This window comes from Varanus komodoensis, unplaced genomic scaffold, assembly GCF_004798865.1.
Source record: "Varanus komodoensis strain SLA01 unplaced genomic scaffold, ASM479886v1 scaffold34_1, whole genome shotgun sequence".
NCBI classification, from domain to species: domain Eukaryota; kingdom Metazoa; phylum Chordata; class Lepidosauria; order Squamata; family Varanidae; genus Varanus; species Varanus komodoensis.
Genome location: NW_025335854.1, coordinates 8,458,098 through 8,482,848, shown reverse-complemented (window position 1 = coordinate 8,482,848; position 24,751 = coordinate 8,458,098). Strand labels below are relative to the sequence as shown.

Sequence of the window (24,751 nt, the reverse complement as noted above, 5' to 3'; positions counted from 1 at the left end):
CTCATACCCTCAGGGTCACCCCTTTCTTGGTTCCCCCCCATGGCAAACCTGCCTTTCTTTCATCGGTGTAGCATCTGCGCCGTTCACCCGTTTTCCTCATTTGATGCAAGGGCCTCCCTCCCTCCCTCCCTCGCTCCGTCTGTCCATCTTTCCTACTGCACCTGCTCAGCACTCTGTTGCTCAGCCTTCCCTTCCCCCCTCTCACACCCCAGTGCCACATCTTTCTGGCCCGCTTACGGGCTTGTGGTCTCCTTCCCAGCTTCCCCTCCGAGCCTTCCTTGAGACACAGTGCTAGGGCACGGCAGAGGTACGCTGGAACTCCACGGCGGGATGGCCAGGCCCATCTCTTCCGCCTGCTCAGTTATGCTCAGGTGGGTGTGCGGTTCCTGACTTCAAGGTGGACTCAGGCGCCCAAAGGGATGAGGGGTGGACGGGGGGGGGGCGAGAGACTCCAGCTTCCACCAGTCCCAGCCCGCACGGGCCATGCGAGGCACCCATTTCCGCGGTGTCTGTGCAGACCCTGCGCCATCGAATGACCCCCCTCCCACCACATTCCTCACACCTCTGGTCTTGGCGCAAGGCCTCTTCATCACAGAGCCGTGTCTTGGGGGAACCTCAGTGCCACGAGAAGCCAGAAGCCGCGGGAGACGGGCTGCTTTCTGCCTTCCTCTCATGGGAGCCCATGTGCAAGGGTGCCAGGGGTGGGCTGTGGGTGAGTGAAGTGTGGTGGGGAGGCAGGAGGGGGGTGTCTGTCATGAAGCAGTTCCCCTCCACCGGCTCCTGAGCCAGTCGCAGAAGCAGTGGGAGGAGTGGCGTTAAGTGCTTCCTCTCGGCCTCGCCCCTCGTGAGCATACACGTTCCAGTCCGGATATAGACCTCTTCCTGATCCACCACACACACACACACACACACACTCTGACCTGGAAGTCCCCCCAGCAGAGCTCGGGGGACGCCTGGATTTTTTGTGGCTGCACAGCAGAGAAGGGAGGGACCCAGAGCAAACACCCAGGCTCTCCATTCTCACAAGAGCGAGGGAGTTCGTCTGGCAAGCACAAGGTGCAGCGGACTCAGGTTCCTTGGCCCAATACGTGCTTAAGCAGACGCCGGAGCCTGAACTGCCCCCTCCGCAGCCCCCCAATTCCAGGTCAGTGCACTGCTCCTGGCCTACGAAACCTGGCCTCACTTTATTTTTCCCAGCTCCTTCATAGCCTGCTTCAAAGACAGAATCTTTCCAAGGCTGCTTACCACATACCAGGAACAACGCAATGCGATTCAAGCCACTTCAGAGCTATTTCTCAGAGTTGCAGCTGTCCAGCCCCTGCTCTGTGGGAACTGCCCAGCAGGTGGGCAGTGGGCAGGTGCAACTTTTAAATGAGCAGGGATGACGAAAGGTGTGTGGCTGTGCAGAACCAGCCTACATTAATTGCTGTTATTATCCCTTAGCTCCAGGAGAGACTAATTCAGCAGGTGCGTCTTTCTCACCTGTGCATCTTTCCTCATGCAGGCCGCAGAGCATTCCAAATTAAAGGCATATAATACCTCGGCAGTGCCTTCGCCAAGATGCCAAGGCAGGTCAGCAACAATGCAGGTAGGGGGCTGGGAGAGATGTGATTTATTGCATTATCCTACATTTGTTTTCTGTGGAGAAGTCCCCTTAGGTTGAGTGGGCTTACTCACAGGAAAGTATGCTCAGGATTGCCGAGATGAGACCGGAACTGGGTGCCTCCCGGCTCACAGCTCGGTGTCTCAGCACCTCAGGCACGTCTCTGTGCGGGAGGAAAGGGCCCAAGTACTTCATGGCCACCTTCGCCCCACATTTCTGAGACAAGCACATTCTTCACTCCAAAGCCCATCATCCATCTTAGGGATGCCAAAAGAGGCCGAGCCACAAGGAATTCTGAACTCTTTGGAAAGGAGCTTTAGGACTGCTCGGCAGTCCATCTGGCAGCTCGGGTTGCAGTGGCCTGGCTGCGCCCATTTGATATTGTACAGCTCATTCTTGCACTGCAGCAAAAGAATCAGCGACTCGCTCTGAGCCTTGTGGAATATCGGAAGAGAGGAATGGAAATGAAAGTTGCAGGGGTGCCCATGGACCAGAAGGGAAGCCATGCCTTGGGGAATGTCATTTCTGCCTCTTGCTGGTGCTTAAACAGCAATTTAGCAGATGAGGCTGACAAGGTGTGTGGTTCCTTCACTCCTCCCAGAGCTCTCCATCCATTTAAAGGCCTCTTTAAAAACAGAGAGATGTGCGCACAGGTTGCTTTATGTCACTCCCTAAGAATGTAAACTGCGAATGCAGCAAACAGATGTTTGCAAAATGGTGCCTCACACTCTTCAGGAAGCCAAGGAGAACATCAGCTCCCTGCCAGACCTACAGAGAACGTTAAACTACACGTAATTAATAAATACATAAATCAGCGTAATTGCATAGCAAGTGACCCCCTTCCCTGTTTTTCTTGGCTCTAAGGATCAAATAACATGTTACAGGAATGGCACAGCATGCTGCTGATCCTCATCGCTTTCTTTAATTAAGGGTAACTGCATGGACCTTTGACCGCAAAAGTAAGCTCATGGAGGGCTTACCCCTTTTCTTGCATTGTGGAGCCAAATTTTGGGAGGGAAGTGGAAGGATTATATTAGTGATTACAACTTTGATCAGGGCCCTGCATGCTTACTTTAAAGTAAATAACATTTTTAAAAAACGGTAATATGCAGTTTAACCCTAAGTGTAGAAAACTCAAGTTTGCCATGGATAACCTGTGAAGTAATCCTAAAATGTGGAAATTATCACAGGGTACCGAAGAACCAAGAGCTGCAGAGCTTATAGTTAAAGACAATACAAGAGGATGGGCAGAGGCCCATCTGCTGTTCTCCCTCCAAGAAGAACTGTGCTTGATATTCTTCGCTGAACTCCAACCTGCTCTTCTCCAGAGCTGGACTGCAACTCCCATCATTCCCAGGCAGCTTGGCTCGTGTCCACAAGCTAGAGAAGGGGGCTACAGGCTTATTCTCAGAGAGCTCTGCATTGTTCTGACTCAGTGCTTCAGCACGGAGAGGCGGAATCACTCCTTGGAAACAGACGACTTTGCGCATGATTTGCTTTGCGGACCAAGTCACTTGGGCTAAACCGGAGAGTCCTGGCTTGCCCAGTGCAAGGCGGGAGATCAGCACAGGCTGGGCATGGATGCCACCTAACCCGCGGGACTGCACTGCACAGAATTAATATGTAGGAACTGCAGCACACTGCCTGTGTAGATGCAAGCTTATCGCCACCCTCCCGCCTCTGCAAAAGCCCGCTGTGCAAGTCTGAATAAAGGGTAAACGGACCATGCAACCGGTCGAGTCCAACTTCCGGTCAGCAATGCAGCGAAAGTTCTTGCTGCAGCCGCCGTTGTCTTTGGAGCAGTCCCGGACTGGCCCAAACGAATCCAGCAGAACCTCCAGGCTGTCGAAGGAGGAGGAGGTCATCAATTCCTCTCTATAAAGAGAAAAACACCAAGGTTGTTATCAGTATCCAGTTTGCAGATATCCGTATTCAAAGGAGCTTTATAGAGGGCCACCCAAAGTTTACACACTTCTCACTGCAATTTCCACCGCAAGGGCCCTTATTTCTTAGCATGTCTCCTTTGGAGGCGGAACTTGGCTAAAAGAGATGCGCTGCTCGTTTCTGAAGGAAGCGGAGAGTGAGGCACGAAGCGAACAGCTGCGCTGCACTTAAATTTAAGAAGGGCCTGAAGGAAGGGGAGTGAGAGGAGACATCTTCAGGCGTTCCGGGAAGGAGCCTCACGCATGAGAACGGAACAAGGTGCGGCCGCCCCCTGCAGCCTGGGCCGCCCCTGTCTCTGCAGCCGCCCACGCCCAGACGCCCGGGGTCCCGCCCATGGAGGGCACCCACCTGACCTCGACCGCATCCTCCATGACAGTCATGTCCGTTTTGCACTTGGCGGATGGATTGATGGCCAGTTCGGCCGGCGGGATCACAAAGCTCTTGCTCAGGGGTAGCCACATCCCTTCCCCCAGCGTGTACGTGAATCTGGAGCCAGAGTGGAAGCAGGGGAGGGACAGTCAGCGGTGTGTCTGGGGTGCGTTCAGCTCCATTAGCACTGAACCTGCCCCGGCGCTACAATCCAGGTGGGGGGCCTTCCTCTCAGGGAGGGTCTGAGCGTGGCAACAAGCAACAAGGCCTTCCCAGTGGTGGCCCCGATTATGGAGCATTCCCCCCACCACTGAAGCCAACCTGGACCAACTTGGTCTTCAGTTTGGCTCAAGGCAAAACTGCCCTCTTTCTCCAGGCTTTTGAGAGTATTTAACACCATCCTGGGGCATTCATGTCAGCTGTTTTTAAAAGGTCTGGCTTATACAAAAAATGTTTTAGCAGTTAAAATATTCTTAAATGTTGTGTCCTGCAAACATTTCATGCTGTTCTATATTCCTTTTGTGGTTTGTGTTTTTATGAATTTTGAATTGGAAAAAGCCCCTTTGATTATTGGGCAGTATAGAAATGGAATGAATAAATTAACTCTTGCCCTCCGCAAGCTCTCCATTGTATGATCATCATGTGGTTCGTTTGTGCAAATGGTTGAGTTTTTCAGTTTCGAGGGGGCCGAGGAAAGCTGACCCGGGCGTTTGTGTGTCACTGCACTGCCTCCCGAGCCGTTGAGGAGCTGTATTGTACCGCCCTCAGGAAGATCTCAACCTTGCCCCTGTCCAGATGCGATTTGTTTTGCTGATTATAAAGCACAGAAAAGATGGTCTGGAGCGATAAAAGCCAAAAATTTATATCCCATATGTCCAGTTATGCATAATTAGCAGCTATGGAAGTTGATGCTCCACTAGGTAAAACAGGAGCTTTGGAGGCAAGCCAAAACAAAGACAAACTGGAGTGCTTGGACATAAGATAAACGGCTGAGGTTCGAGACACTTCGTAGGAGGCAAACATGGGAAGCTGAGGGAGGAAAGAGAAGGTGTGGATCTCTCAGACGGAATAAAATTGTTCAGTGTCTGAGTTGATGCTTTCCAGAAGGGAATCTGCGGGACCAAAGCACATAGTGGTGACAAAAGATTATGTTCTCAACCTTACTGACAAATGGAAAGATGATAAATTACTGGGACCAGATTGCATTCACCACAGATTTCTTAAAGAACTCAGATACGAAAATGTGGATCATCTAACAAACATGCCCCTAAGGTCAGCCTCTGTGCCTGATAATTGGCCAACGTGACTTTAATTTTTTAAAAACATTCAGGCGGGATCCAGAAAATTACAGGCTGCTTAGCATAACATCTACTGTGGGTGGAAATGGCTGAAAGCTTTAGTAAAGATAAAATTAATAGCATATGGAAAGGAGAACTGCCGAAAAACGATCCACAGGGGTCCCACAAGGGGAAGTCCTGTCTGGCCAACTTTTTAGATTTCTTTGAGAGTATGAGTAAAAATGTGGATGGCGTGATCCAGCAGGTATTTCACTTGAACTTCCAAAAGGTTTTGGAGAAGTCCCTCATCAAAGAATGAGAGGAGGGGTCTTTTTAATGGATCAGTAGATGGTTAAAGAGCAAAAAAGCAGAGAGTAGGGAGCATACGGTAAATTCTCTCAACGGAGGGATCTGACAGTGGAAAGCCCCAGACTACGCCTTACCTGAAAATCTTGTCTGACGGCTGTTCCCCCAGCACCAAGTCAAATCCTCGCTGGAATATGGTGTACGGCCATGGCCTAGAGAGAAACAACGCTTGGGTGAGGGCCAATAAAGCAGTGACGAACGACAGGAATTGCATGCCAGAATCCCGCAAGGAACGCAAAGCTGGCTGTATGGAGCCACTTCTTTGGCTTGCCCATCCTGCCAGGGGCACCAGATCAAGGCAAGATAAAGGAGGGAGAGGGGACCAAGCTCAAATGCACTGAGGGACTTGAGAAGGGTCCCCCCCAGAGAGCTGTGTCAGAAATCAGCATTTACTTTGGACCACCATTCAAGGTGGCGTCCCCAAGGAGAGGCCCCTCTGTAGGTTCTGGCGCAGGGAAACCCCGTTCTTATCCAACAGGAATCGGCCTTCCTCTGGAGCATCCATTGTGAGGACCAGGCAAATATCGTGCTGGGACCACTTCAGTGAGCCTCTGACGGGCAAGCAAGCCAAGGCGCTCGCTCCGGAGTAGTTTCCCTGCCCCGCGCAGCGAACCGGCTGCAGACTTCCCTGCTGAAAGGGAAAGACGGGGCTGCAAGTCTTCTTCCTTCGCCGGCGAATCTCACAGTCAGCTTTTGGCTCAGCCGGTTGCATTGGCAAAAGTATTTCTTCAACACAGATAAATAACTGGAACTTTGCAAAGGTTCTGGGGCTGGCTGCAAACAGAATAGCCAAGGATCGGACTGGGTCGCCTGCCCCGGATGGGAAAGGGGATCCAACGGCACGTAGGAACGGGGTCTCAGCACTCTTCAGCATTCTGGGCCAGGGGTTAAGAGAGTCTCCCGGGATGGGGTGGCAGGCGGCAGGGCTTCCGTCACTCCTTCTCACACGTAGCCAACCATGAGGAGACGCCCAGTGCAAGCCAGAGAAAGAACCTCTGCTTTCAGAATGCCAAATGAATTTATGACTATAGACGCGCATGCACACACCGAGAGTTGAAAGATATCAGCTACAGATCTCCAACATCTGTCCCGTCTTTTTGACTGAAATTTCACACTGCGTCACCACATATTAAAGCAAAACATCTCTATTTTCTTGGGGGTTTTTTAGCTTACGGAAGAGTCAATAACTTTCCTTCTTAAAGCCTCCATGTTTGACACAAATTAGATGCCTTCAGCTGTCATAAAAAGCATCTTAACTTGCATTTAATACTGAAGCTCTGGGGGAAAGTTCACAGGAGCAAAAGCAGCTGCTGCATGTAAAAGGGTTTGTTTTTTATGCCAGCCTCTTCACTTTTGCTGAGGCGCTAAGAGTGAAACAGTTGGATATGGCACCCTCCGGGGGAGGGGGGACCAATTAAGCCTGGCAAGGATCTGGGGCAGCACAGAGCGGGTAGTGAGCACAGCAAAGGAAGTGGGCACCAGCCACGGGCTGCAAGCGACACCGAGCAGGGGAAGAGCATGTGGGCTGCTGGCCCTTGTCGTCCTGCACCAGGCAAGGCACGGATTCTGCACGGTGCGACGCGTTCACCTTGGCCTACGGCAGGGAGCGGAAGCCGCTGGGATGGCACAGGTCCCTGCTTGCTTTCCCTGCCGTGCTGTGGCATAGGACCACCTTCCGTTTCATGCCCAGGCGGGTCCCAGCAACCGGCTCTCAGACGCCAGAATGGATTGTTTTCTTTCTGATTCGCCGCTTGTGCTCCTGCAGATCAACCTTCCCCAGCCAAGAGTCCTCCACGTTTCGGGCTGCTGTGCCCAGGATATTTGCTGCTGGCTGTGTTGACAGGCTAATGGGTGCAGAAGTCCACATCTGGAGGTGGGGGAGGTTGTTCCAGATGTTGCTGGATGGCAGCACCCAGGTTAACACTAGGGTGGGGATCGAATTCACTGGCATCTGCCACTCCAGCATGCACAGGCCTCCCCTCATTACTGGCCCAGTCTCAGAAGAAGGGCTGAGCCAAAAGGAACCCCATGAGCAGTCACGGGGCAAGGGCCGCGCAACCAGCAACCTCCTCCTTCATCGAGCCCACTGCACAGACTACCCATGTGGCGAGGAAGAGGATGTGGCGTGCACTTAGCAGGAGGTCCCATCCCCGGCAGGGGCGGCCTCCGCACGGCTGCGCTTGCCAGGGCTCGGCCTCAGGGCTGGGACAAAGTGGATCGCCGTCTGGGGAGCCAAGCTTAGGGAATCCAATGGATTCCCAACGCCAGCGTGAGCCGCCCCGAGGCTTCAGCGAATAGGGCGGCATAGAAGCCTCCTAAACAAACAAACAAACAAACAAACAAACAAGGTTCCTCACACATCCCTTCCTAGGGCTGACTGGAGTCAGTCCAACACCACCCGAAGGCCTGCGAGGGGTCAGCCGCCACGTTGGAGGATCTGGCAGGGCAACGGAAATGGTGCGAAAGGCAAGGCTGGGCGGGCCTCTGACTTGGGGGACACAACATAAAACGATCTGGAGCTGCCACGTTCAGACTAAAGACGGGATGCACTTTTAACGCTCAGGGATAATTAATCCTCACGCCCAGGCTCCTCGGCCAGAGGCTGACACCCCACTTTCCGCCACACCGCCCCTTCCCACCCAGCCGTACCACCAAAGGGCCACTGTGCACGGTGCTGCCGCTAAGCCCAAGCTGCGGTGGAATGAACTTGCGACATAAACCTTCCTTGAACAACACAATTTCAAAACTGTGGCCTATTCGGAGCCGTCTGGGAGCATTTTGGTCACCTGGCATTCGATGGGAAGACCTTATATATCCTGCAGAGCGTCCCACAGCCCAATTCCGCTTGCTTCTGGCACTCTGCAGCATCCTTTTTTCTCTTATTCCTTTCAAGCTGTCCCAAATTCAGCGAGGCAAAGTGCTGGGCTTCTGAGTGGGGCAAACGAGTTCCCGATTCAGCCACAAAATTCCCTGCTTGGCCGTCACGACCTTAGCGTACCCTACAGCTTGCTGCAAGAATAAATCATGTGGGGAAGGCATCCACCCTCCCTGGCACCACTGGAACGAAGGTGGAATAGATCAGTGGAGAGAGGGAAGGGAGCGGGGAGGTGAAGGGAGCAGATGCGAGCAAATCCAGACAGATAAAACAGGGCATCCTTGAAGTGGAAGATTCCGCCTGCAGTTAGCTTCCCAATCAGCAACGCCAGTAACTCTTCACAGTAACAACACATGTGCAGCTTTATCACTAACACAACTGTGGTACGTTACAAGTACCACAAAACAACAAAAGCTGGATTGCAAAATCATCTTGCTTGATGCCGTTTCAGGGCAGAGGTGAGATTACAATTTTTGTTTCTGTTCAAACGGATGGCTCAATCAGAATATTTAAAACATTTCATGCCAGATAACGGAACTGGCTGAATGAGGAAGATTTGCAGAGTGAAACAAGTTCTTTTTGCTGAGGCCCTGAAGAATCCTGTACAAGGGGCTTCATTTCACTCTGCAGGCAGGCAGTGAGTGAGGAATAAAAGACGGGGCAGATTTTTGTTCCGGAGAGAGAGAGGGCGATGCCTGTATTTGGGCAGCAAGTTCTGATGGCTCACCTCCCCGGGAACCAGTCGATCAAAGCAACGGCCGCTCCCTGCAAAAGGCCCACCTAGTCTGACGCCCCCGCCACCCGCTCCTGCTCCTCTTCCCCCTCTCAGAGCCACCCGGGGCAAATCACGGGCAGTATGAGCTTGCATTGCTCAGACGCATCCAAGACTGAGCACAATCTCCATGCCCAGAGGAACAGGGGGTGTAAAGAACACCGCCTCCAGCCCCGTGGCCAACCGTGGCAAATCACCGGACTTGCAGGCCGTTTTTGCTCACTGGCATCTCCAGCGACAGGGACTGAGTTGCAGGTGGTGAGGAAGACATTCCTCTAAACATGGAGCCCCTGGAAAGCAGTGGCCAGGTAAATCAGGCAGCGCTGGCACGGATGGAGGAATGACCTCGCCTGGTGCAAGGCAGCTTTCTAGGCTCCCGAAGCCAAGAGTGCAAAATTTCCTCGTCCCCAGGAGATGGTGCCAAGGCACAGACTGGGGCGGAGCTGTGGAAGGCACCCCTCAACCGCAGGGAGTACTTTGGGCTCACAATCTTCTCTCTTGCAGCACGGTAGAGTGCATGGCTTGCCTGTGAGCTTCTGCTCCAATCAGGAAAACACAGAAGGAGAGGACTGGCAGGAAAGGAATGATGTACCAAATACTGGTCAGATACAAGAATACTGGAAGATGGCTTCCATTTCCTAAGCAAAGAGAGAGAAGATGCCAGCCATACTACGGACTTTCCCTGCAAGCAGCTGTGGAGTGTGCAAAGTGGCACGTGTGGGAAGAAGGACGAGACCAGGAGAGGAAGCAAAAACCGAAGAGGTGGGACAGCGAAGACCGGGAGCAAGCAGGTCACTCGGCCCTCGGTCCCGCTGACTGGGCATGGCTTTTCCCAGCTAAGCTGCAGCATGAAAGCAAGTCTGTGAAACTTAATCCTGTGGAAACGAGGGAGCCGTGAAAACACAGGGAAGGACTTGACAGTGGAGAGCAAACAGTACAGGAACACTCTGACAAGACGATGCTGAAGCAATCAAAACGAGAAATAAACGACTGGCTGTCCCTTTTTGCAGGGTCGATCATCAATGCAGTCATTCATTCATTGGATTGTCTTCTTTTAAAGAACTCGAAGCGGCTTACATCATTCTCCTCCATCTTATCCCCACAACAACCACCCAGTGAGGTAGGTTAGGGTGAGAGTCTGCGACTGGCCCGTTTCCCAGAGAGCTGAGCAAGGATTAGAAGCGACATCGCCAGAGTCTCTGATCTGCACCCTTAACCACGACACCACACTGGCTCTCAGGATGATGGAGGAGGAGAGACAAAGCTTGCCCTGCATGCAATCAGCAAGCTTTACCGGGGAATCTTCCCTTGAAAGCGGGCAGACCAGAGACTTAAAAACTCATTAGCTTGACCTCTGCTTTACAAGGGATGCACTGAACGAAGTACACCGGGCTAGTCCTCTGGAAGCATCAAGCAAGCCCTGGATGCAGTCAAACCCACGCTGCTCCTCACAACACTTTCCGAGACATTCTTGAGCTCAGACAGCAGATGGTTCCAGGCAGGGCCAGGTACCACAGGAAACCGCCTCTGAGTCGTTGCTGGCATTTAGACAGGAATGGGATTTGGCAAGCACAGCTTCCCATGCGGGACCCCAGTGGGGGGAATAAAGCAGGACCTGCTGAAGCGCCCCTCCTGCACGACTCTGAAGGGCACGGGGAAACCCTCTCCCTTGGCATCCAGCACCTTTGAGCTGCGCGCAGTTTCTTCAGGGCTTGCTGTTATATTTAACAATGCTGAATTTCTGCCATTCACAGCAGGCTGGCAAAAGGGGAAGAAACACAATCCTTGAGCATATGGCTATCACCTGTGAACATGCTGAACTTTCCCATGTCAGCCGCAGGGATCGTTATGCAAATTGGCCAGCTATATGCTCTGACGAATTATGTATTTTGGTGGCATCACCGAAGGACGGAGGATCAGGCTATTTATGGTGCATGATGGTTTCATAGGTGTTGAAAAGGTAGTCTGTTCCACCCTGTTATTTGCAAATAAATGTTTTAAAAGGACGAAAATTCCCATTTAAATTCTACACTCCCTCTTCCTATAAAATATGCATTTTGTACTCATTTCCTCATAAAATATGCACATTTTACACATATTTTCCTAACATACCCATTTGGGTATTAATTTTCCGTAATATATGTGTATTTGTATATATTTTGGGGGCCAAGAACGGCATTGCAAAATTTTGGGAAATACACAATCAGAAGAACTTGTCCTCCGATCCATGTGTTAGGTTCAGTTGCCCTAAAATGCTGACCAAGGAAAATACTCCCGGCAGCCGGAGGGAAAGGAATCGCGTCGGCTGCAGCACCAAGGCATCAAGAGCGAAAGGTCCGAGCGGAAGGTCCCGGAGGCACCCGCCTTCGTCGTGTCCTCCCCAAGGCCGGAGGCTCGGCTGGCCAAAATGCTTGGCGTGGCAGGGCAGGGGTGGCCCGCATGACCACAGTCCTCCTACCACACACAGGACACCCGCACCCCTCTCTCTTTGGGGGCAGCGGCTGTTTCTTGCCTGTGATGCTTCAGGAATATATTCCTGTGCTCCCGGAAAAGAGTCCTCTCCCAAGAAAAAAGCAGATTAGCCTCACACTTGAGGGGGGTGTGTATTTCAATTCAAACACTGAGTTGATCATGTCCTCCGGCCTGACGCAAGCAGATCCACCTGGTGATTGACCACTGCTAGCAGAAGCCTTGGCTAACTTGCCGACCTCCCCAAATTCCAGGAATTCATCAGGCCAGACTTGGAATCCTGGTGGAAGGGCTAATGGGTCGAGGGGGAGTTTTATCCACAGCTCTGGTGCCGGAGCGTCCACCGGGGAAGCCTTGAGCACCTCACCGCGTCATGAGGAATTATATTTATTTGTGCACTTTGCGACAGAAGCTACTTAACGCACAAAGTCTTCTGCCGCCCTTGGAAACACCTGCTCCCCGCATCTCCAGAGGCAGCTCCCCAACGGTGCCTCTTCTTTTGTTTCAGCAGCTTCAGAGGAAAAAGCCAGGAAAGGTCTTGGCTAGGAGGGAACGTTCCTTCATTTGCTGAGAGCGAACATGGAAAAACTGCTCTGCGCCCCCTAGAAGTGCTCTGGAGACCCTCCCTTTCCTCAGCAGAAAGCTCACCTCTCCTTGTTTCTCGGAGGGGAGATCTAAGAGTCTCGCTGGGAATAAGTGGGGGAGCGCTTTGGGCTCCTTGGAAGATGTTTATTCCCTCTCTGGTTTCCGAGGAGAAAGAGGCCATGAGGAGGAAGCTCTTCCTGTGCTGAGGAACAGCCCCTTCTATCTTGAACTGACAAGGCTTTTGGGGGGGGGTTGGGGGGGACACTCTGTGAGAACTCTGTGAGGAACTCCCTCAGAGAAGCAATGGGAAGGGGGCATCCGTTTGCTCTTTTTGCAGTCTCGTGGGCCCCCAAGCATGGACAGAGCTCCCCGAATCCCTTTGCATGTCTCATGCACCCCCAGCAGGACGGTGAACGGCTGGACTCTCCACTCCCACCAAAGCCCCCCCTGCCCTTCATTAGGACCTGGATATCTGAGGAGCGCTTCCTTCTCTTTGTGCCTGCCCGCCCCTTAAGATCTGGGGCAGAGGTCCTTTCCCGGGAGCCCTCCTTGGAGCAGATCAGGAGGGTGGCTACCAGGAGAAGGGCCTTCTCAGTGGCGGCACCCCGGTTATGGGATACACTCCCCAGAGAAGATTGCCTGGTGCCGACACTTTATTCTTTCCAGCGCCAGGCCAAACCCTTTTTATTTTCCCAGTATTTTATGGTTGAGATTGTGACTTTAAGTGGGGTTTCATTGTATAGAATGCTTGGTTTTATTGTAAGGCTGTCCTGAGACTATTTGGTAGTGGACAGTATTCAAAAGTTTTCAATCAATCAATCCATCAATCAATTCCCTGTCCCACAGTCCCTTTGACCTAGGTGAGAAAATGGCAGCAGGCCTGGAGGCCGGCACCCGCAGGGAAGAACGGGGAGGGCAGAGGGGCTCCCCCCGCAAGGCCCCCCGTGGGTCTGCCAGGGGCTGTGGATGGCACTGGAAGGGCGCCCCCCGGCAGTGCTGCGGCTGCCCCCTCCCATGCCCTGCGGCTTCTGCATCTCCCACCGGTGTGCATGAACCAGCCCTGCCTGGGGTGCCCTTCGCCCACAAGTCCTGCTCCGTCCCGGCTGGGGAGAACGTGGCCGGGAGCCCCCCTCTGGACCCCTCTGGGCCAAATGGAATGACGGCCCAGTGGGCCCGGCTGCCCGGCGCGAGGGAGCATCCCAGGGATGCGGGTGGAGCGTGTGCCCAAGGACCAGGCCGTGCCCCCTGGCCTGGCCTCCCCGGCAGGGGGGATCCGGGTCCTGCGCTCGGGAACGGGGTGCGTGCGAGGGTGCGATGGCTGCGGGGGTGCCCTTCCTCCCCAAATCATTGGGGGGGGGGGCTGCTCCCTTGAATGGAGCCCCGTCCCAGTCCCTGGAGGAAACGTCTGAGGGGAGGGGAGGGGAGGGGAGAGGAAAAATCTCTGGACAAAATGCCCCGAAATATGGAGAGACCTGAGCCGCCCAGCTGTCGAGAGCTCAGCAAGGGACCTACGTAATGCTGAGTGGGAGATGTCAGGGATCGGCTCGCCTGGAGGGGACCCAGCCTGTCCACCCATCGGAGCGGCGGCCCTGACCATCTCAGGACGCCTCCCGAAGGCACAGCAGAGGTGCGGACCGAGCCCCGTGCCTGCCATGCAGCACAAGCCTTTTAAAGTGCCCTCTGCCCCGGGGCGGGGGGGCTGTTTTGCCACCATCTTCTCTCTCGGCAAAACGAGGACACGGGCGCTCCCCGCTCACCCCACCTTTTCGCTTGACATCCCCGCGGCTTCTGCCGCTCTGCCTCCCCCTTTACCCCTCCAGTGCTTTTCTCTCCCTTCCTTTCATGTTCCCTGCAGGCTGCATGGTGCAAGGATTCTGTAACTCTTGGCGGGTATTTCAGCCGCCTGCTCTTGAAAGCTCACAAAAGAAACCCAGCACTGATCAAACACAGTTCAGCGCCTGTTGAGACTGGATTAGCCCTGATGGAGATGACAGAGCTTGTATTTTGCTCAGGCTTCTCACACTGGCTGTAAATTCGCCCCTCATAAAAGTCAGCAGCTAATGGCGCTGAGATGAAACAACGGGACATGCCAGTTGTCTGTGTTTCCACGGATTCATAAAATGACAGCCCGATGCTGGCACTTGCCTGCACGCAAGCACAACTCAAGTGGGGAGGGAGGGTGGTCCGGCGGAAGCCCCTTCTCCCATATCCCGGTGTGCCCAGCTGCACCTGTGATAAGGCAGCGTTCCCAGGCCTGAATCACAGAATAGAACAGTTGGAAGGGCCAGCAAGGCCATCGGGTCCCACCCCTCCTGCTGCTGTTGCAGGACGCCACATTGCACCCTCCCGCTCAGAGGGCCGCCCCGTTTCACCTTGAATGCGGGAGAGCCCCCCACCTCTCCAGGCAGCGGGTCCCACTGCCGTATTGCTCCAACCGCGAGGAAGCCTTTCCCGATGTCCGGTCTGGATCTGGGTTGGGTTACTGAGCATGGAGGCTCTCTAAGCCAGTTCCGCCAAATTCAAGCCCAGAACCCTTTGCAGATCTCCATGCTGAAGTGTGCATCCAACTAGAAGGCATGCCTCACCCCCCCCCCACGTCCCCACCTCACCTTAGGTCTACTTGTGTGCAAGCAAATCCCTGCACAGAGCTTGTGCACGATCCAGTATCGAATGCTAAGAATTGTAGCACTCTTTCTTTTCCAAACAAGTGCCTAGCCTTGCGGCAGCAGGAGCTGCTTCAGCACAGGTGGGAAACGGGATGTGGGTGACGCCCATTGCCCCGCTGCCTTCGTCTCCTTTCACAGTGCACCTGTCTTGCCGTATTGCTGCTGCCTCGAGAACTTCCGAAGAGCCCCACTGGGCCAGCGCGCGTCCTGTTCACTAGGTGGCCAACCAGCTTCTCACAGGAAATGCACAAGCAGAACAGAAGCGCAATGCTTCCCAGAGAGCCCCGTGCAAAGACAAGCAAGCAGGCAGGCAGGCAAGCAACCATCCACCCATCCATCCAACCAACCAACACTCCTTGTGTTCTCCAGCAACCAGCAGTGTAGAGCCCACCGCCTCTGCTTCGGGGGCGGGGGGGGGGGTCCCCCCAGCCCTCCTCTTCCACAAATGTGCCACAGCCACCCAAATTGCTGTCCGTCACTCATGGAAGCGAACTCCATAGTTTCACTATGTGCTGTGTGAAGAAGGCCTCTTTTTGCTCTGACCTGCATCTCCCACCAAGCTGCTGCACGGGGTGGCCGCTTTGGGCCCTAGCAGGATGGGAGAGGAAGAAAGCGGCCTCTCTCTCCTCCTCCTCCTCCGCCCCGTGCACCAGGTGACCACCTCTAGCAGGCCTCCCCACTTTTCCCTAAGCAACACAGCCCTGGCCGCCAGATCTGCTGCTCAGGGGGACCTGCTCCAGTCCCCACCCTTTTCCCACGTGGCAATGCCCCATTTATCGGTATTTATCCTCCGCAGAGGCGGAGCTGTGTATGGCCAGGACGGGGCTGGCATAATGACAGCGGGGCGCGAGTGAGATGCTTGAATCCTTTCCCAATTATGTGGAATCTGCCTCTTCCGCAGCAGCCTCCTGCTGGGTCCCTGCCTCATCCCACCCACACTCATCGCTTCTCAAGTCTCGTTCAGCGCTCCAGTTCAGGACGGAGCCTCCAAATGCCGGGCAGAGGTTCTCTTGCCTGTGAGGAGTAATCAAAATCCAGGCAGCTGCTTGCACACGAGTATTCTTCATGCGCTTGTCACCTGGATTTATGGGAATGGGCCCAAGGGAGGCGTTGCCGGGCCTCATTCAAAAGTGCGTGCTGGCTCAGTGGGGACGGGACCATTTCTCATGCCCTCCTTTGTCACTTTTTGCAAGTCCAATGAGGAAGATGTTTTTACCGAAGGACTATGCAAATTACCCAATGGGGGTTTCCTCCGCTTCCGTGGGAAGCTGCTTTCCAGTGGAGTCCGGACCAAGTGCAGCTCGGCCACAGGAAAAGGGGGCCCTGACTTCCCCTTCTTGCTTTGCGGACGAGGTAGACAGCCATGGAGACCTTGAATCCACATCCCAGGAGAAGGGGGCCCCCACTGCATGAGGGGGAGGCAAGAAGAAACCCCTCCGGGCAGCCAGAAAGGAGTAAATTCGGCTGATCGGTCTCCCGCGAATGGAGAGCAAAGCCATTCCGTGCCGCCCTGTGCCATAAAGCAGCCGGGCAGGACCAAACGACTCCATCCGAAGCGTGGCGCCCAGGCAGCAACACCCTCCGAGAGCCGTGTGGCTGACCTGTGCACGGCAAGGCCAAAGCACCAGAGGCGCCTCCCGCAGGCAAGAGCTCCTCTTCGTGCCAGCGCTCCCTGGCCAGGTGCCCGCGTCACCACCAGCGGTGGGAAAGGAAGCCCTCAAAGGCACACGCCCCAGCTCCCGTTCAAAGCGGAGGGCACTGAAGGTTGCAGGAGCTACACTGTGGCTGGAGTTGCCGTAGTAAGTTACTCCGGCTTTCCTGCAGCTTGGAGCGAAGCGTTCGGCACACGCCGACGCCTGCATATCCTCGTGCCAACGCATGCTGGTACCAGGGACCTCCCTGCTTATGTATTCTTGTGGATCTGCGGAACAACGAGGTCTGTAAAGCAGGCGGCGGAGAGAGTGAAGGGGAAAAGAGCAATATTGTGAGTACATAATACACTTCCAAGTCATTCGTTTATCTGAGTTTGGCTTGTGTTGAAAGCGCTGGAAGCAAGAAAGTTTGTGCAATTTCACTTGAGAGCCATCCTCTGATTTTTATTTTTTTGGAAAATGTTAAAAGGATTATTTACTATGCTGGTCCCATGCTATCTCTTTGCTAAACCTTGTGCATGAAAAGGTCCGCTTCCTAAGATTATGTGGTCTCTTTAGGGCTGGCTGGAAGCCGCTTGAATGCAAATTGTCCTAAGTTTGATTCTGTGGTGTAATTCTTGTGTGAAAGGAGCGATTCCAGCCCGCAAATAGACGATTCAGGATAAAACCCCGATTTGCAGAGGGAAAATGCAAACGTCCCTTCAGAAGAAGCTGACGGTTCCAAAGGGAGGCATGAATTCTGGCTGAGAAGAAGGGCAGAAAAGGTGAAACAAGAAGAACCAAGAAAGAACGAAACAGAAGCAAACTGCTGGGAAAACGCAGGAAGAACAAGATTTTGAAAGGCCAGGCCCAGTGGAAGGCAAGGTCTCTCCCTCATGGCGTACTTCAAGAAGGACTCTGTCTGGGGAAATAAATTTGTAGTCAAAACAAAGAATATTGTTTTCTGGCTATAACAACACTTTCCTTATAAGAACATAAGAATATGAGAAAAGTTGTGCTGGATCAGGCCAGCCGTCTGCGCACACGGTGTGTGCAGCTGCCCACCGGCCCCTCCGGCAGGATGGGTGCAAGACCACCTCTTGGCCAAGCTCCTCCACAACCACGGCATGCAGGCAGGTCCCCTCTGGAGAAGCTGGCAGCCCACGGCCAGCAAGGCGAGCAGCCACTGGTATCCTCCTCCCTCTTGAAGCTCTCCAGTCCCCTTCAGAGTCATCCAGATTGGCAGCTATCACCACTTCCCATGGCAGCGAACCCCACAGTTTAATGATGCGCTGTGTGAAGGAGGAATCAAAGCCCCCCGCCATCAGCTTGGTGGGATGACCCCGAGTTCGCCTACGGGGGGGGGAGGGGAATGTCTCCCTCTCCACTTTCTCCACACTGTGCGTCGTTTTAATCGCCTTGCGGGCCTCCCCTCCCGCGTCCTCCTTCTAAGATGGACAGTCCCAGTTGCTGCAGCACATCCGCTCCTCACAGGGGAGCCGCTCCAGCCCCCGGATCGATTTTGCTGCCCTCCTCTGAACCTTTTCCAGCTCAGCGACGTCCCTTTCCAGGTCAGGTGACCAGAACTGAGCCTCCAAGAGAAGCTGCACCACAGAGGAGCATAAAGGGCCTACGATCTGGGCCGTCCCGGACGACGGCTGGCGTGGGCGTCACCCTTCCACGGCGACTGAGCAGCAGGCCAGTGTGTTCACGGTGCCGCCCCCTACTGCCCCTTGCACTCCACGGTGGAGCCACACCTATCGCTGAGCCAGAGTCAGAGGCACGCCTCGTTCTTCCACACAGCAGAGCCACGGCGTTGGGAAATCGCAGCTCCCAATTTCAGGTTCAGGCTGGGCATCAGGAGAAGCTTCCTCACTGTCCGAGCAACGTGACGGTGGGACCAGCTGCCCGGAGAGGTGGGAGGCTCTCCCACACTGTAGCCATTCAGAAAGAAACTGGACTGCCTTCTGAGTGGGATGGTGTAACGTGGTGTCCTGCAACAGCAGCGGGGTGGACCTGATGGCCTTCCTGGCCCCTTCCGACTCTGCTCTTCTGTGAGACTAAGTCTGAAACTGACGACTTGGCTGGAGCTTTGGCTGGAGCTGGTCCCCCTTTCCAAAGTCGCGCAGCCCCCGTGGGGTGGCCGGTCTGCGCACCTGCTGTCCCTCTGTGGGTGGCACCTTGTGCACTTGTGTGGGGAACTGCCGGGCATCCAAATGCACATACCTTCATGGATGACTCAACCCTGCATCGCATTCTGGCTCTCTTTGCCCCTCTGAGTCTGCGGAGCACAGGGCCTGTCGGTACCTGGGCTTTCCATGGCGTGCCACCCCCCGCCCCGCCATCTCCGACTAGGCGCTCATGGAAGAAATGCTAATGCCGACACTTTTCTGCTGGAGGGGCCAGGAGTTGCCGAGGAGAGCGCCAGAGGCCCGGGGAGGAAGGAGAAGCCAGAGCCGGAGGGGACACGGATATGCGTTTCATCTCACTGTCCTTCAATTTTGCAAAGCGGAGATACACAGCAGGGGCCGCACGCGTGCGACAACAGAGCAGCCCCCAATATGGGTGTGGCGGGGAGCCCGGGGTGGCAGGGAGCTGCTCTCAGCGAGGTCCATGCTGGCAAGAGGTGCTTCATTGATCACCCCCCCCCCCAGCCCCACGTCTCCAGGACACCGAGCTGTGCTTGGATGCATTGGAAGCAACGGGGCAGAAGGACTGGAAGGACAGAAATGGGACGGGAGCAGACGGGATGGGGCAGGAAGGAGCACAGCCAGAGCTGCAAGCGGGCCAGGAGGGAAGACTTCATTACTCAAGGACGCCTCCTGCTTCGCTGGAAGCTCTTCCTTCTGCACCGAGCTTGCTGTAGCCTTGGCTTACCTCGCAAGCAGGGCCCGGCCCCAGACCAGAGCGCTCCGGCTGCACCCCCTCACCTCGGTGTGACCCCCGCCGGGGCCCTCCCTCCACACACTGCCTGTGGGCCTGCCAGAACCGAGCAGCCCCCATGCACAGAAGCAAGACCACCACGGATCCAGCAAGCAGCGCAAGCACCCCAGCTCCCCTACGTCTTCCCAAGAGCATGGATGAGGAGCTGGCACCCCGAGAGAGCTGGGACACGCGGAAGGGGAGCAGGGGGGTGCCAAGCGGCTGAGTGCGGTTTGCCTCGGGGCAGAAGAACAAGCCCTGGGGTGCAGCCCTTGGCCTCTGTCCTGAAGTGGCGGCCAGCCATTCCCCTGATGGGCTAAACTTTGGGAAGAGGGGACTAGCGCTCTTGCTAGCGCGCGGACAATTCAGGTACATCCTGGCAGAAAAGGGCTGCTTGTGTGTCTTGCGTTCGAAAAAGCCTGCGCCCCTTTCTCAGAAAGCACCCCGATTCCAAGCCAGGCCACTGTTTGGCATTTGCCGCTGCTGGGAGAGGTGGGAGCTGACGGTGGCTTCCCCAAGCAGCTGCCAGGGCTCCGGTTTTGCTGATCGGGAAGGGCCGATGAGGCTGCCAGGCTAACAGCACTGCAATCGCCCTCTTTGTCGGCATGAAGACCCACAGCCATCCCTGTGCCTCAGTGGGCCCCATGTCATCTCCTGCAGCCAAAGGCCACTGTACTGAGCCCCCTCTGCAGACCTCTCGCCTTCTTCTGACTGTTCCCTTATTTCGTCATCAACGGCCCAGCTGCTGGGCCCACGTGTCTCCGAATCGATAAGACACTCTGCGTATGCTCGAAAAGCCTGCAGCTGGCAGTGAGTTCCACTACCTGGTGGCCGTAAGTAAGTGATCGCCCAGGGGGCCTGGATGACCTCACCAAAAAAACGCTAGGGTTCAAGGCAATTCACTCTTCCCTGCGGGCCTCAGTATTCATTCTCGCCACTGGCAGATACTCTGTCGCTTGAGAGGGGGCAAAAAGCAGGGCTGCTGGGAGGGGGCCCAGTTCTCCCCTTTGTTCCAGTCTAGCTTTCTCCCCAATAATCCAACATGTTGTGCACCTCTGGTCATGCACATGGTGGGCATGTCATGAGCGGAGCCGGCTGGAGCCAAGGGTCAGACTAGATGACCCAGGAGGCCCCTCTGACTCGCGCTGTTTCTCTGTTTTAATGCAAAAAGATCGCTCAGTGTGACGGCACAGGACGGAACACCCTGGCGAGACCTGGGCAACTGCAGCAGCTGGGCCAGAGGAGCAGCCAGAGGTGCTGGGCGGTGGCGCCCCAGAAAAGCGCCACGGAGGAGGAGGCCTCGTAGCACGTGAAGGTTGTTCCCGGTGGCAAAGGCCGTGTGTGTGTGTGTGTGTGTGTATGTGTGTTGGCTTCTTTCCAGAGAAACAGAAGCCATTGCCCAGGGCCATGCAAACACATCTCAAGGCAGCCTGATCGACAAGGTTTGGTGGGATTTGTACTCAAAACCTCCTCCTCTAAAATAAGGTTTATGAGAGCAGAAGGGACTCAAGGCAGGCGGGTTCAGTGTGGGCAACAATGCTTCTATTTCAGAAATTTGAACACCTTTAACAACCATGTCCTGCATCCAGTCTTGTATTTAGGAACTTGGCCACCCTTGGTCTGTTCCCACTTCCACCAACTTGGTATTTTTGAAGATAGCCCGAACGATCATGTGGGAATGATGGGAGCTGTAGTCCAACATGTATAGCGGGCACCAGGTTGCAGGAGCTGGTTTATACTGTACTGAAGTATTTGGGTCCTCTGAATCAGCGTTGTAGGTGAAGTACCAGAGAAGGGGCTGAGCTAACATTTTGCCAGTTTTAGTGACTAGCATTTCAATTGCTCAATTCTGGAAGGAAGCACACGAATCCTTGGCAAGGAAAGGGATAGGCAACGGCTGCTATTTTCAAATTCATGCCTCACACTAGGGAAGGAAAGTGTTAGGACTAGTACACACGGGAAGGGCTATGCCAAAGGAGGCCACTGAAGGAGGTGAACAGTTTCTCCCGGTGCGTGCAAAGAATCGTGGCCTCAGCGTAGCTTAATTGGGAGCCCTGATGACACGCAGAGATGAGCATCACACAGTACATGCAGCCTAGAGTTCCATATCCGGTACAACAATTAGCCGATGAAATAACCTGGTGTGACAATTGAAGAGTCTGGTACATATTTCCAATATGTTTTACATCTTACTGGGACCGTCTTTCGTACACTTTGTTGTAATTGGGATGTTGTTCTTTCCACAAGTCATTTGAAAGCATATTGTGAAGCTTTTGAAAATGAAAACTAAAGCACAGGGCTTTGGCCGTGGGGCAGATGTGTCCAGACCAGGGCTTTGGCCATGGGGCAAACATGGGCTGAGGGAGTTCTCCACCCAGCCCTCCAGACTTTCCTCAGACCCCCAACTCTTCGCTGAATGAGGAAAAGCTCGTTTCTTTGGCTAGCAGTGAAACTGAGCTGGGAGTGTGACCGGCTGAGAGCTGAAAAACACTCCCTTTCCCAGCACTCATCAAAGAAACCGGCTCATCAGAGCCTTTGCCCACCACGGCAAAGGGGCTGGGCCCAGGCAAGGAGCCACGGATCAAGAACTTCAGTCCCGCTTCCCCCTGAGCATTGCCCTACTTACTTGTGAGTAGACTCACAGAAGCTCGCCCTGCACACAAGTGAGTAGACATGCAGGCTCTTGGTGCATAGCATGCAACTTGAAAATGTTGCTGAGAGTTTCGGCCTTGCCTGCTTCTAAGTAGACATGCAGAGGTTTTCCCTACTCGCCTCTGAGCAGGAATAAAATAAGGAAGGAAGGAAAGAAGGCATTCTTGCTCTGCCTTCCCTGCCCTTGGTCCCGTCCACAGATGGAACGTGTCCCACAAAACCTTGCCCAGCTTGCTCTTTGGCTCTTGGGCTGAAAAGGGTTCTCTACCCCATGGCTCGCTAAACTGTAATAGGAGGGGAAGACGCAGAGCCCAAACTACGGCGACTTCACGTTCCGCCCGGGGAAACCAGCACACAGAACACCAAAACAGCACACAGAGGCACTACTGGCTGATGCTCGATTCATCAGACCACAGAAGGGGAAGGGGGCTTCCGCACCATCTCCTCCCACTCCAAGCCGCTTCAGGGAATCCAGAACAACGGCATTGCGCCAAAAGGGCGACCCACCCTCTGCTTGAGGACCTGATTCCAGGGAGAGCCTGGCCCCGCTCTGTCGCTGGCTCCATTTTGAAACCGTTGTTTCTCCTAAAGTTATACCGAAATTTACCCTGCACCGAGGGCCTCTTGGATCTCCTCCTGCCTTCTGCCTTTGCCGTTTCCTGTCAGATCCCCTTGGGGCTTCTGCTACTGTATCTCCACCTTAAAGGCCTCTTCTCTAGGCTAAACAGGCCACATTCTCTCGACCTTTCCTCAAGGCTGCATTCCATACCATGGACTCATTGTCTACCTCCAAGCCGATTCCAGTTTGTTTCTATCTACCCGTTCCAAAGTGCAAGAAGCAGAATAGGATATTGTCTTCTTTCTTCTACAACTGTGTGCCCTGCCTAGGAGAGCCAACTCACAGACTATACCAACAGTCTTAGCAAAGCGTGTGTCACTCCCATGGCATCCCCACAGCGATCTAGGGATGTGCCCCTCTCATTTACACATGACGTGTTTCCTGCAGCTCATCAGTGCACTGCGCATTAGACCCCTGTGGCGAGATGTGGCGCAGCTATGAAAAGTGCTTTGCAGATCATGCTGCACTGGTACAAAGTGGGAGAGGGGAGTGTCTAGAATGTGCTGAGGGGAAGAGATAACTAAAACAGTGGGATGCCAAGAACATCTGCCTTCAACAGGAGGTCTGCATTAAAACATCTTGTTGTTGTTGGTCGCGAAGTCGTGCCTGACCCATTGCGACTCCATGGACAACATTCCTCCAGGTCTTCCTGTCCTCCACCATCTCCCAGAGTCCACCCAAGCTCACACCAACTGCTTCAGTGACTCCATCCAGCCACCTCATCCTCTGCTGCCCCCTTCTCCTTTTGCCATCTATTGTTCCCAGCATTTGGCTCTTCTCCAGGGAGTCCTTCCTTCTCATTAGTTGGCCAAAGTATTTGAGTTTCATCTTCAGCATCTGGCCTTCTAAAGAGCAGTCAGGGTTGATCTCCTCCAGGAATGACCGGTTTGATTGCCTTGCAGTCCAAGGGACTCTCAGGAGTCTCCACCAGCACCACAATTCAAAGATCTCAGCGCTCAGCCTTTCTTATGGTCCAGCTTTCACAGCCATACATTGCAACTGGGAAAACCATAGCCTTGACTATATGCACTTTTGTCGGCAGGGTGATGTCTCTGCTTTTTAGTACACTGTCTAGATTTGCCATAGCTTTCCCCCCCAGGAGCAAGTGTCTTTTAAATTCTTGGCTGCAGTCCCCATCTGTGGTGACCTTGGAGCCCAGGAAAATAAAATCTGTCACTACCTCCATTTCTTCCCCATCTATTTGCCAGGAAGTGAGAGGACCAGATGCCATGATCTTAGTTTTCTTAATGTTGAGTTTCAAGCCAACTTTTGCACTCTCCTCCTTCACCCGCATCAAGAGGCTCTTTAGTTCCTCTTCACTTTCTGCCATGAGAGTGGTACCATCTGCATATCTGAGGTTGTTGATATTTCTCCCAGCAATCTTAATTCCAACTGGTGATTCATCCAGCCCCGCCTTTCTCATGATGTGCTCTGCATATAAGTGAAATAGGCAGGGCGACAATATACAGCCTTGCCGAACTCCTTTCTCAATTTTGAACCAATCAGTGGTTCCGTGTCCAGTTCTCACTGTTGCTTCTTGACCCGCATATAGGTTTCTCAAGAAACAAATAAAATGATCTGGTACTCCCACCTCTTTAAGAACTTGCCACAATTTGCTGTGATCCACACAATCAAAGGCTTTAGCATAGTCAATGAAGCAGTAGTAGATTTTTTTTGGAACGCCCTAGCTTTCTCCATGATTCCGCATATGTTGGCAATTTGATCTCTAGTTCCTCTGCCTCATCGAAATCCTGCCTGTACTTCTGGTAGTTCTCGGCCCACATACTGCTGGAGCCTAGCTTGTAGGATTTTGAGCATCACTTTGCTAGCATGTGAAATGAGTGCAATGGTGCGGTAGTTTGAACATTCTTTGGCATTGCCCTTCTTTGGGATGGGAATGTAAACTGAACTTTTCCAATCCTGTGGCCACAGTTGAGTTTTCCAAGTTTGCTGGCATATTGAGTGTAGCACTTTTACTGCATCATCTTTTACGATTTTGAA

The 24,751-nt window shown here is 53.9% G+C and overlaps 1 protein-coding gene across 1 annotated transcript in view; it reads right to left on the bottom strand.

Annotated features, from left to right (window-relative positions):
* The window catches only part of ASTN1 (astrotactin 1), a 99,456-nt gene that overhangs the window by 38,354 nt on the left and 36,351 nt on the right, over positions 1-24,751 (bottom strand). The window contains exons 9-11 of the mRNA XM_044439198.1: positions 5,637-5,711; positions 3,896-4,033; positions 3,328-3,478 (exon numbers count right to left, since the gene is read on the bottom strand). Coding sequence (XP_044295133.1) covers positions 3,328-3,478; positions 3,896-4,033; positions 5,637-5,711 — 364 coding nt within the window. The remainder of the gene's footprint in view (positions 1-3,327; positions 3,479-3,895; positions 4,034-5,636; positions 5,712-24,751) is intronic.